Source organism: Podarcis vaucheri (assembly GCF_965113315.1).
Source record: "Podarcis vaucheri genome assembly, chromosome: 14".
NCBI lineage: Eukaryota > Metazoa > Chordata > Lepidosauria > Squamata > Lacertidae > Podarcis > Podarcis vaucheri.
This window is the reverse complement of record NC_138752.1, coordinates 29,101,905-29,114,202: the sequence shown is the minus strand read 5'-3', so window position 1 is coordinate 29,114,202 and position 12,298 is coordinate 29,101,905. Positions and strand designations below refer to the sequence as shown.

The window sequence follows — 12,298 nt, the reverse complement described above, 5'->3', positions numbered from 1 at the left end:
AGCGCAACTTCCCCTGTTGCTGCTGCATGTGGGAAACGATCTAGGGAGTGTTTCCTGTCCACAGCTGCTTGGGGGGAGAGACTCAACAACTTTGGGCCATCTCCTCTCGTTTTCCTAAAATTGAGTCCCCCAAAATAGGGGGGGGGGTCTTATACAAGGGGGCGTCCTATAGACAGAAAAAATACGATATATGCAGTTTCAGCAATAAAAACATAAAACCACACAATAAAAACCATATATAAAAAAGTAAAAACAGACATCAATTAACCATTGTGGGAGGATGTAGTCTTAAACTGGGTGGAACAGAAAAGTTTTCAGCTGGCATTTAAATGTTGGCTAAATCTCACCATCTAGGAGAACTTGGCGGGTCTTAGAAGGCAGGGTCTGGGCAACCCTCCTGACCTCCCAGCTAGGTTGGAGCTTATCCTCCCAGGCATCCCTGCACGGCCTCTTCCCGTCCCCTGCTCTGACACTGACTCAGCCTCCTCTGTGCTCCTTGCTATCCTTCCAGGCTTCCCCCCTGACCAAAGGAATGGCGACAAGGAATTTGTGATCAGGAGGGCAGCAACCAACCGGGTCCTCAATGTCCTGAGACACTGGGTCTCCAAGCACTCCCAGGTATGCTGCTCCCAGAACAAGTGGAGGCAGGAAGCTGCACTGGTAACAGTTTAATTAATTCAACGAGATGGATGAACTTGGTCCAGTGATTCCAGCTTCTCGAAGTCTGATAATCATTCACACCTCCTGCTACCCCCTTGCCTATTAGTGTTCCCCCTAGATAACCCCACCGTCCTCCAGGGGGCAATGCCACCCACTTTGGGAGCCACTGCTCTGACTTGTGAAAATGCAGAATTGATATAGGGGCTGGTTTTTTTAAACTAAGTCTTAGAGTAGATTCATTGAAATGAGTGAACAGGACTAAGTTAGGCCCATTAATTTCAATAGGTGTACTTTGAATGTAGCTTAGTGGAATAACACCCAAACATTTCTATTTTTCTTTTTGCAGGATTTTGAAACAAACGATGAACTGAAGTGCAAAGTGATCAGCTTTCTGGAGGAAGTCATCCATGACCCAGAACTGCTGACACAAGAGAGGAAGGCAGCAGCCAATATCATCAGGCAAGTTACCCTCCTGCAGATCTGGGGTCGGCTGACAAGTGAGCTGGCCAAGGGCAGGGCTGAATCCCTGGCCACCCAGCTCTTCTCCACTGCCACACTCAGTGTGGTGTGGGTGAGGCTGAGGGTGCTCATAGACCAGGGTACAGTTAAGCGTTGAGACACTGGGCTGGGCCTGTGAGCCGCTAGTTGCCACCACTTAAACTAAAGCAGCTAGCAGTGAGAAGGCGCAGAGGGATCTTCATGGTAGTTCCTCAAAAGTTGGTGGAGGAACTACCAAGAGGGCCCTCTCCCTTCTTTTCACTGGTAGCTGCTTAGGTAGGTCTAGGTGGTGGCAACTGGTGGCCCATAGGAAGTGGCCCAGGGGAGGGCCTTCTCTGTGGCAGCCCCTCAGTTGCGCAATTCCCTTCCCACAGAGGTGCATCTGATACCTTCATTATACAGCTTCAGGGAATGCTGAAGTTGCATCTCTTGATGCTGGCCTTTGCCATTTGAGATGTGTATTTCCAGGACCCACCTTATCCCTGTGACTACAATTTGTTTTACTTTCTGGATCTTAAATTGCTGTAATCCGCCTGGGGCCTGCTGCTGAAGGGTTGGCAGTACATTATTATTTTTAAAAGAGAGGGAGTGATGTTTTACCTAGGCCTTTCCACCTCGATGCAAAGAGGCTTCTCTGGGGGAAGCAATGAAAATCTCCCATGTGCTTTGGGCTCTTTTATTCCAATGCTGCCATTTGTCTCTTGCACCTCAGGACCTTGACTCAGGAGGACCCTGGAGACAATCAGATCACACTGGAAGAGATCCTGCAAATGGTAACTGTCCTCCCACAATTTCTGTCCTCCCACAACTGGATCACAACGAAGAGCTGTTCTTATTTTTTATTTCCCTTCTGCCTTTATTTCCCTCCGATCCCTTTGTGTTTTGTGGGAAAGAGATGCTTTCATCGCCCACTAGTGAGCATTTCACAACCCAACATAAATTACGAGAGCCTGCTGGGCTTTTTCTAAGTGTCTTTGGGTGGTTTTTGTGTAACTCCCCGGTCGTCATGCAAAGGGCCATTTTAAGGATACGCCTGCTTGCACCAGTGCGTCAATGCTGGAAGTTTTGGGGCAAAATTCTTCAACAGCCACTTTAGAAGTGAAGCAGAGAACAGGAATGTCCCTCATGGATGGCAAGTGGGCTGCCTGCCCAGGAGTCAAGTGGCTTATCCGGGAACATCCTGCACTTTTCTCAGCAAAAAGGAAAAGGGAGTGAGGGCTTTCCAGTCCAGAGCCCCACTCAAGACAAAACCACTTTGGGAAATTCCTCCAAAGAGAAGAGCAGAACAGAGTAGATGTCCCTTTACTTTGCAAGAAAGCGGAGTAGCAGGGGGCATTTTCATTTGCGCAGGAAGTTCCTGCTTTACCTTGGTCCATCCAGGCCAATGATGGCCAAACTCGGCCCTCCAGCTGTTTTGGGACTACAATTCCCATCATCCCTGACCACTGGTCCTGTTAGCTAGGGATGGTGGGAGCTGTAGTCCCAAAACAGCTGGAGGGGCAAGTTTGGCCATCACTGATCTAGGCCATATTGTTGACACTGACTGTCAGTAGCCCTCCAGGTTTTCAGGCAGGGAGTCTATCCTCACCCTTATCTGGAGTAGCCAGGGCTCGAACCTGTGATTCTGTGAAGGGAAAGCAGATGCTCCACCACTGAGCTAGATCCCTTCCCCTTCTTGTGTGTGCAAAGAGGCAAAACTGGTGCATTGTGCCAAGCACTTGAGGAGCCCCTTGGAGTGCAGAGTGGCATTCCCCCCCCCTTCACGTCAACAAACTTCTAAGGTAGGGCTGCCATACATCTGGACATTATTGGGATTTCAAAGGAGTAACTGACATCTGGGGGGGGGGGAGAGTTCCCACTTAGAGAGGATCCTCATCATGAAGCAGGCCTCTGCAGTCCAAGCTCAGCACTACTGTCATGCTGCCTCTTGTTCCAAGATGTAGATGCTGCCACTCTGTGGCACCTGTAACAGTGCCGGTTCTGTGAATCGAAGCAGTGGAATGGGCATATTTAGGGTAAGGCAATTTGTAGGTATTGCCCGCCTGGCCTCCAATGTCAACAGGCCTCAGGGTGAGCCCTCTGTGACTCTAGCTGGTGCTCACAACACACACACACACACACACACACACACACGTGTGCACATATGCATAGATGCTCACCCCATTGAAGAAGAGGCTGAGCAAGGCCTGGGAGGAAAAGGGACCTCCCCATAGTAGCTCTCTGAGTCTTTGCTTGCTACCAGCAGATTCTGCCCTTGTTGTCTTTGCTTCCATTGAGGGGCTTAAATAAATGCTGGGGCTGTCTTCTTTCTCTCCAGGCTGCGGGAGTCAAGGCGGAGCCCTTTGAAAATCACTCTGCATTGGAAATCGCAGAGCAGATGACTTTGCTGGATCACCTGGTCTTCAAAACCATCCCTTATGAGTGAGTCACAAAGAGGCTTCTTTTTTCCTCCTCTCCATCTCTGGCATGTATGGAGAAGACAATATTTATTTATTTCATTTCATTTCATTTCTCTTCTTCGCCTATTTCTCCAAAGAGCTCAAGGTGGCAGACATGTTTCCCTGCCCCCCCCCCCCATTTAATCCCCACGACATCCCTGTGAGGTAGGTTAGGATCCTGATCCTAGGCTCAGATGCTGCTGGCTGGTTTCCCATGGGGACATCTGGGTAGCCACTGTGAGAACAGGATGCTGGACTAGATTTGGCCGTTTGGCCTGATCCAGCAGGCTCTTCTAACATTTCTATATTCTTACCACTTTGCATTTTCAGAGAGTTCTTTGGGCAAGGCTGGATGAAGTTGGAGAAGAACGAGAGGACTCCGTACATCATGAAGAACACCAAGCACTTCAATGATGTGAGTTCGGGCTCTAGGGCTCTGAACAGCTTTGGAGGAGCCCAGATGCAAGAGGGACTGCTCCCAATTTGGGGAAGAGGGAGCGGTGTCACATAGCATTGCAGTCAGTGGATGGCCGGGCTGGAGAGGTCCTTGTTCCCAGATCTGCCTCTGTGGTGTAGTGGTTAAGAGTGGTGGACTCGTAATCAGGTGAACTGGGTTCGCTTCCCCACTCCTCCACATGCAGCTGCTGGGTGACCTTGGGCTAGTCACACTTCTCTGAAGTCTCTCAGCCTCTCTCAGCCTCACAGAGATGTTTGTTGTGGGGGAGGAAGGGAAAGAAGATTGAGGAGGAGGAGGAGGAGGAGGAGGAGGAGGAGAAGGAGGAGGAGGAGAAGAAGAAGAAGAAGAAGAAGAAGAAGAAGAAGAAGAAGAAGAAGAAGAAGAGTAGTAGTAGTAGTAGTAGTAGTAGTAGTAGTTTGGATTTGATATCCCGCTTTATCACTACCCGAAGGAGTCTCAAAGCAGCTAACATTCTCCTTTCCCTTCCTCCCCCACAACAAACACTCTGTGAGGTGAGTGGGGCTGAGAGACTTCAGAGAAGTGTGACTAGCCCAAGGTCACCCAGCAGCTGCATGTGGAGGAGCAGAGACGCGAACCCGGTTCCCCAGATTATGAGACTACCACTCTTAACCACTACACCACACTAGCCTCTTTGAGACTCCTTATGGGGAGTGAAAGGCGGGATATCAAGTCTAAACTCCTCCTCCTCCTGTGAGAATCTGGACCAGCTCTCCTTTTCAGAAGGAAAGCACTCAGGCAGAAGTTTGACTTTGGTAGGATTTCAGAGGGTCTGCTTGACATGGAATGGCTGGAAAGCTTTGATGTTTGTTCAGCAAATGGCCAACTGGCTAAACCAGTCTCCAAAACCACCACCCCTCCTTCTCTCTTCTAAATAGCATTAGCACTTGTAGATTACAGTTGAAGTTTTCTCCTGAGGTGCCGGAAATGCACATGTGATTGGAAAGGGCAGAGGCAGAGGCAGGGGGCAGGGCAGGGATTGTTAAAACTGAGGCCAGGTGAAAATGAAATGCAGAAAAGCATAGATGGCCATAATGATATCATGATCATTTCAACTCCCAGAATTCTCTGAAACTGACCTTACTACTTCGAACTGAGGCTGCCAAGTTTAAACAGTTTTTGAGAACCCCAAAGCTTGCCACACTTTGTGACACTTTCCTCCTTTGTCCTAATAAAAGGTATTATTATCCTAATGAAGACTGAAGCTCCATCCCCCTTATTGACCTCCCTTTTTATGCTGAATTACAGTTCACCAAGAGGTTCAGGGCAGATAAAAGAAAGTCCTCCTTCACGCAATACATAGTTAAACTGTGGAACTCACTCCCACAGGAGGAGCTGATGGCTACCAACCTAGATGGCTTTGAAAGAGGGTGAAGCAAATTCATCAAGGAGAGGGCTATTGATGCCTACCAGCCATGATAACTATGCTCTGCCTCCACAGTTGAAGGCAATTGCTGGAAAGGGAGAGTGCTCCTGTGCTTGGTCCCTTCTTGCTGGTTTCCCATAGGCATCTGGTTGGTCTCTGTGAGAACAGAAAGCTGAAATAGATAGGGTATTGGCCTGATCCAGTAGGCTTTTGTTCTCTTCTTATGTTCCGAGCTATTTTTTGTGGATGGAAACAGGACAGAGGTTTTTATCACATGATGTGTGTAGTTGTAGTAATAGCAATAGTAGTAGTAGTAGCAATAATAATAATAATAATAATAATAATAATAATAATAATAATAATATATTTATACCCTGCCCATCTGGCTGAGTTTCTCCAGCTACTCTGGGTGGCTCCCAACAGAATATTAAAAACACGATAAAACATCAAACATTAAAAACTTTCCTAAACAGGGCTGCCTTAAGATGTCTTCTGAAAGTCAGATAGTTATTTATTTCCTTGACATCTGATGGGACGGTGTTCCACAGGGCAGGCGCCACTACCAAGAAGGCCCTCTGCCTGGTTCCCTGTAACCTCACTTCTTGCACACCGCCAGAAGGCCCTCAGAGCTGAGCGATAGGGGTGGAGAAGCTCCTTCGGGTATACTGGGTCGAGGCCATTTAGAGCTTAAAGGTCAGCACCAACACTTTGAATTGTGCTCGGAAACATACTGGGAGTCAATGTAGGTCTTTCAGGACCGGTGTTATATGGTCTCGGTAGCCACTCCCAGTCACCAGTCTAGCTGCCACATTCTAGATTAGTTGTAGTTTCCGGGTCACCTTCAAAGGTATCCCACATAAAGTGCATTACAGTTGTCCAAGCGGGAGATAACTAGAGCATGTACTACTCTGGCGAGACAGTCTGCGGGCAGGTAGGGTCTCAGCCTGCATACCAGATGGAGCTGGTAGACAGCTGCCCTGGATGCAGAATTGACCTGCACCTCCATGGACAGCTGCGAGTCCAAAATGACTCCCAGGCTGCGCACCTGGTCCTTCGGTGCCAGGATGTCTGTTCATATGGGCACTGTTCATAACGTAATTATCCCCATCTGTACTTTCCTGTGTCTCATTTCTTTCTGATATCCCTATTTACAATCCTGTGTAAGTGTGTGTAGATAGTTAGGTTGCAACAGACCCCCAACTCTGGATAACACTTCATGCACCTGCTGGAAACAACAACAACCTTATGCCATAATGAATTTGTTAGTCAGCTGAAGCAAAACAGCAACCAAGGTTCTTGCGGCACCTTAAAGATGAACATGGAAAACATATGGATTTCAAACTCTTTACCCATCTTAGTTATAGATAGATGTCCAGTAAAAAGGTAAAGGTACCCCTGCCCGTACGGGCCAGTCGTGACCGACTCTAGGGTGGCGCGCTCATCTCGCTTAAGAGGCCGGGAGCCAGCGCTGTCCGCAGACACTTCTGGGTCACGTGGCCAGCGTGACGAAGCTGCATCTGGCGAGCCAGCACCAGCGCAGCACACGGAAACGCTGTTTACCTTCCCGCTATAAAGCGGTCCCTATTTATCTACTTGCACTTGGGGTGCTTTAGAACTGCTAGGTTGACAGGAGCTGGGACCGAACGACGGGAGCTCACCCCACCGCGGGGATTCGAACCGCCGACTTTACGATCAGCAAGTCCTAGGCACTGAGGTTTTACCCACAGCGCCACCCGCGTCCCTGGTAGATGTCCAGTAGGGGGCAGCAAAAAATGTGGCGAAACCTTGGTGACCTCAGGCTTTAGGAGCCAGCCTGCGGACAAGTTCTGTGAACTCAGAGCCCTGTCAAGTCCATGCATGCCCCAGAGATAAAAGTATATTTGGTTTCCTGTCCTCATCTTTTTGTGCTTGAGCTCAGGGCTCTGTGATCCTTTTAAATGGCACACAGGCGGTCCTGATGACCGCCGGCCTGTGCGGCTCCCCTCCCCCCCTACAGATCAGCAACCTGATCGCCTCCGAGATCCTCCACAACGAGGACATCACCGCCAGGGTGAGCACCATCGAAAAGTGGGTGGCTGTGGCCGACATCTGCCGCTGCTTGCACAACTACAACGCGGTCCTTGAGATCACCTCGGCCTTCAACCGCAGTGCCATCTTCCGCTTGAAGAAGACATGGATGAAGGTGTCCAAGCAGGTGGGTATGCCAGCGGGGAGCACGAGGCAAAGCTCTGGGGTCACTTTGGACTCGTAGAATTGTAGAGTTGGAAGGGACCCCGAGGGGCCATCTGAACAAACCCCCCTGCAAGGCAGAAACTGCAGCTAAATAATCCCTGACTCTCATATATTGAAATTCTGAGAGCTGTCATAGTAGTAAATAATAATATAAGAAAATAATTGTGGGGTTTATTTTATTTAAATGCATATGCTCACTATTAGTAAAATTGATGCAATAACAAACACATCTATCTATCTATGTATCATCTATCTATCATCTGTCTATCTATCTATCATCTATCTATCTATCTATCTATCTATCTATCATCTATCATCTATCATCTATCATCTATCATCTATCATCTATCTATCTATCATCTATCTATCTATCATCTATCTATCTATCTCTCTATCTCTCTATCTCTCTATCTCTCTATCTATCTATCTATCTATCTATCTATCTATCTATCTATCATCTATCTATCTATCATCTATCTATCTATCTATCTATCATCTATCTATCTATCTATCTATATCTATCTATCATCTACATCTATCTATCATCAATCTATATCATCTGTCTGTCTGTCTGTCTGTCTATCTAAAATCATTCAGGGAAAAGGGCTCAGTGGTTGAGCATCTGCTTTGCATGAAGGTAAAATATTCAGTTCTTGGTGGCATGCCCAGGTAGGGATGGGAGCCCCCCCCCAACAAGAACTCTGAAGAGCCATGGCTGCCAGTCAGTGTAAAGCTAGAGGGATTATTGGTCTGACTTGGTAGCTTCTGAGAATGCAGATTCCTTCAGAATCATGAGAACTGGGCACCGATCCATGCAGCCCAGCACAATGACTGGCTTTGTTTGATCTTTGACTTCTGCTGCATGCCAGTCTATGTGCAGAGGCACATGCTAGCTGTGGAGTGCTGAGATTTTTTTACTATGTAGCCACCCCCCTCTCCCAGCCACAGCAGAGAGATTTGCTTGGCCTATTTTGTGCAGCTCCTGCTTCCTCCTTTCATCCAGAACTCCCCTGCCAGACCACTTAAGAGGCTGAACTTCCTTCTTTGCTGGAACTGAGACCTGGCATTCTCCCCGCAGATACTTATCATATGCTCAGATGGTTCCTCATAACACAAAAGTGCAGCCAAACCAGATGCAGCAGATTTCTGGCTCAGCTTCAGTTTCTGCAGGATTCACTTAAAGAAAACATTAAGCTGGAACCTCTGTGGTCTTAAGGCAATTTCACAAGTGACCCCCTACCCCATTTTTGAACTTCTGTGTTGCCTTCAGCCCAGTTGTCTCTATTAGGCAACTTAGCTGTGATTCCAGCATTGCAGGGGGTTGGACTAGATGACCCTTTGAGCCCCTTCCAACTGTACAATTCTATGATTCTAGGGTTGCAAGCTGGGATTATTTGGTACAACTAATTGAATGAAGCTTCCCTGGCCAACTGATATTTGCCCTGCTTCCTGATTTTGATTCCAAAATGCTTTTTGAATTTGCTGGGCGTGCCTCTTCACCATGTTGACCAAAGCACCCATTTGATTTTCAGTAGCTCAGAAGCAGATCCTTGGTATCATTCCCCAAAAAGGCGCCCCCCCCCACCCCAGCCTGGATTCTTCTTTCTTCCTTAACCAGAGTCTGCACTTTCTGCCTTATGTCTTTCTTTTCAGACGAAAGCTTTGATCGACAAGCTGCAGCGCCTGGTGTCTTCGGAAGGCCGTTTCAAGAATCTGAGGGAGGCCCTGAAAAAGTAAGTGGCTGGCAGCAGAGCTCGTCCGCCTGGGGGTGGTGCCCATCATGCCTTTGTTTGCAAAACGTGAGACCTTGTGTGGTGTCTGAGGTATGTGCATGCGCACACAGAAAGACAAAGCATGGCACACCTGTGAACACCTCCAGCAAGTGCTCCTTCCCACTAGGTATTTGGCAGATATTGCCAGGACCTGAGAAAGTTCAGCTTTATTTATGTATTTGTTTGTTTGTATTTATATTCCACATTTTTCCTCCAAGGAGCTCCAGGTGGCTCACCTGCTCCTCCCCTTCCTCGTTTAACCCCCTAGACAACCCTGCAAGGTAGTCTAGGCTGAGAGGGAGAGTGGCTGGCTCCCAAGGTCACCCAAGTGAGCTTCATGGCCGAGTGGGGGTTTGAACCCTGATCACTCAGGTCTTAGTCCTCACAACAGCCCTGGAAGGTAGGTTAGGTTGAGAAGCAGGGATTTGAACCCTGGTCTCTCCCAGGTCTTAGTTTGACACTAACCACTGCACAACACTGTCTCTCCCTGCTCAAAGCCTCAGCTGAGGAGGAAGAGTCACGGTGGGTAGCATGCTGGACAGCTGGGCCTCCAGCCCCTGGGACTTTGCACGCCCCTCATGAGCAAGGGGGAAGGGAAACCAGCTATTCAACCAGGCACAAGAGACTGTAAAAGGGAAGAGGCCCTTCAGAGGGCAGGGAGGAATGTTTTGGCCTCTGCACTGAATGCAGAGAATCTCATAGGTTCCAGAGTTCTAAGACATTCCTATTTGCGCAAGGGAGAGGGGTCTGCAAAGCTGGGAACTCATTCATACTTGATGTGGACTACATTGGAAAGTACCTTCTTTTTTGCTCTATAAGACTCACTTTTTCCCTCCTAAAAAGTAAGGGGAAATGTGTGTACGTCTTATGGAGTGAATGCAGGCTGCACAGCTATCACAGAAGCCAGAACAGCAAGAGGGATTGCTGCTTTCACTGTGGAGCGGATCGATCCCTCTTGCTGTTCTGGCTTCTGAGATTCAGAATATTTTTTGTCTTGTTTTCCTCCTCCAAAAACTAGGTGCGTCTTGTGGTCTGGTGCGTCTTATAAAGCGAAAAATACAGTATGGCTTGAAACAGGGAAAGTTTTTCTCCCTCTTTCATAAGGCTACAACTGGCGGGCATCCAATGAAGCGGAACGTTGGATGATTCAAGACAGATAATAGGAACTCCTTCTTCGCACATTGCATAATTAAGCTATGGAGTTCACTCAGGTGGCAGTGGTGCCTATCAACTTGGATGGCTTAAAAAGAGGATTGGACAAAGTCATGAAGGAGGAGAGGGCTATTGATGGCCACTGGCTCTGCCTCTCACAGGCATCCAGTTGGCTTCTGTGAGAACAGCATGCTGGACTCGATGGGTCATTGACCTGATCCATCAGACCCTCCTTATGTTCTTAAGTATCAGACTTGATGTGAGAGGGACACAAAAGCTCTCCCTGCAGGGTGTAATCTGTGGTGACGGCTTATGAACCCATCTGAGCTGACATGGAGTGAGGACAGTGCCTGTATGAACTGTGGCCAAAGAGGAAACTCAGGAGAAAGACTATTGGATCACATTAAGCCCATCACATTAAGTGGGACTTCTTTTCTCCCTTCCAGCTGCGATCCACCCTGCGTCCCATATCTAGGGATGTACCTGACAGACCTGGCCTTCATTGAGGAGGGCACCCCCAATTACACTGAAGACGGCCTCGTGAATTTTTCCAAAATGAGGATGGTAAGTTTCCTGGCACAGTGCCTTTTGGCAGGGAGAACGGGCAAATCATAAGGAGGTTTCATAAGTCTGATCAGATGTCAAGAATAGCCTGACGAAAGGATAGTCCGTGAAGATGTGAACCCCCTGATTACTCCATTCACCAGCCTCAGGCCCTTTTATTTCATGAGCTTTGAGTGTTTCCCCAACAACTTTTATTTCCGGGAGCACAAACATAAGCACCAATTTCTTTTCTTTCTGCACAGATCTCCCATATCATCCGAGAGATCAGGCAGTTCCAGCAGACGGCCTACAAAATTGAGCATCAGGCAAAGGTAACTTCACTGCAGACCCTTTCGGGGGGTCGGGCTTGTCCCTTGCACCCACTGCCCAGAGGTGAGGGTGTCTGAGAGCTCAATTGGAAGCAGCCTTCTCCACCCTGGAGCCCTCCAGATGTTTTGGAGGACATCTTCCACTAGCGTGGACATGGTGGCTGGGGTTGATGGGAGCTGTGGTTCAAAACATCTGGAGGACACTAAGTTGGGGAAGACTGTTTGGATAAAAACAATGGCTGTAGCTTGAGATCCACCTTGCAGGCTTCCTATAGGCATATGCTTGGCCCCTGTGAGAACAGGATATATTCCTGAATAATTGTTCCTAGGTAACTGTTGCTGAGGAAGGTACTTATAACTTCATGGAGGAGAGGGCTATCAATGGCTACTAGCATAGGCGCCGACTCCATGGGGCCTGAGGGGGCCCGAGCCCCCTCAAAAATTCGTTTGGGGGGGCTCTGCCCCCCCAATAATCTCGGGCGCCCCTCCAGCAGAGCGCCACCGCCGCCCCTCCCCCAGCCCAAAATGCACAGGGTCGGGCTGCATGCCTCCTGCCCTCCCTCCCGAGCAAAAGCTCCACCCAATTTCCTTCGGAGCTGATTAATAGGCGCAGCACGCTCTCCCCTATTCGCTCACGAGGAGGCGGTGCCACTTTATCTGCATATTCATGAGCTTATTTATTATTCATGAGCTTTCCCAGCCCCCCCCCCCAATATTTTTTATAAGTCCGCGCCCCTGGCTACTAGCCAAGATGAATGCTATGTTCTGCCTCCACAGCTGGAGGAAGCAATGCTTCTGAACACTTCCTACAAAACTAGCTCCCATAAAGAGAG

The 12,298-nt window shown here is 48.6% G+C and overlaps 1 protein-coding gene across 1 annotated transcript in view; it reads left to right on the top strand.

The window, feature by feature from the left end:
* The window catches only part of RASGRF1 (Ras protein specific guanine nucleotide releasing factor 1), a 61,406-nt gene that overhangs the window by 47,210 nt on the left and 1,898 nt on the right, over nt 1–12,298 (top strand). Inside the window, exons 18-26 of the mRNA XM_082199479.1 lie at nt 512–618; nt 1,007–1,119; nt 1,871–1,931; nt 3,476–3,579; nt 3,927–4,011; nt 7,434–7,631; nt 9,323–9,402; nt 11,040–11,157; nt 11,400–11,468. Coding sequence (XP_082055605.1) covers nt 512–618; nt 1,007–1,119; nt 1,871–1,931; nt 3,476–3,579; nt 3,927–4,011; nt 7,434–7,631; nt 9,323–9,402; nt 11,040–11,157; nt 11,400–11,468 — 935 coding nt within the window. The remainder of the gene's footprint in view (nt 1–511; nt 619–1,006; nt 1,120–1,870; nt 1,932–3,475; nt 3,580–3,926; nt 4,012–7,433; nt 7,632–9,322; nt 9,403–11,039; nt 11,158–11,399; nt 11,469–12,298) is intronic.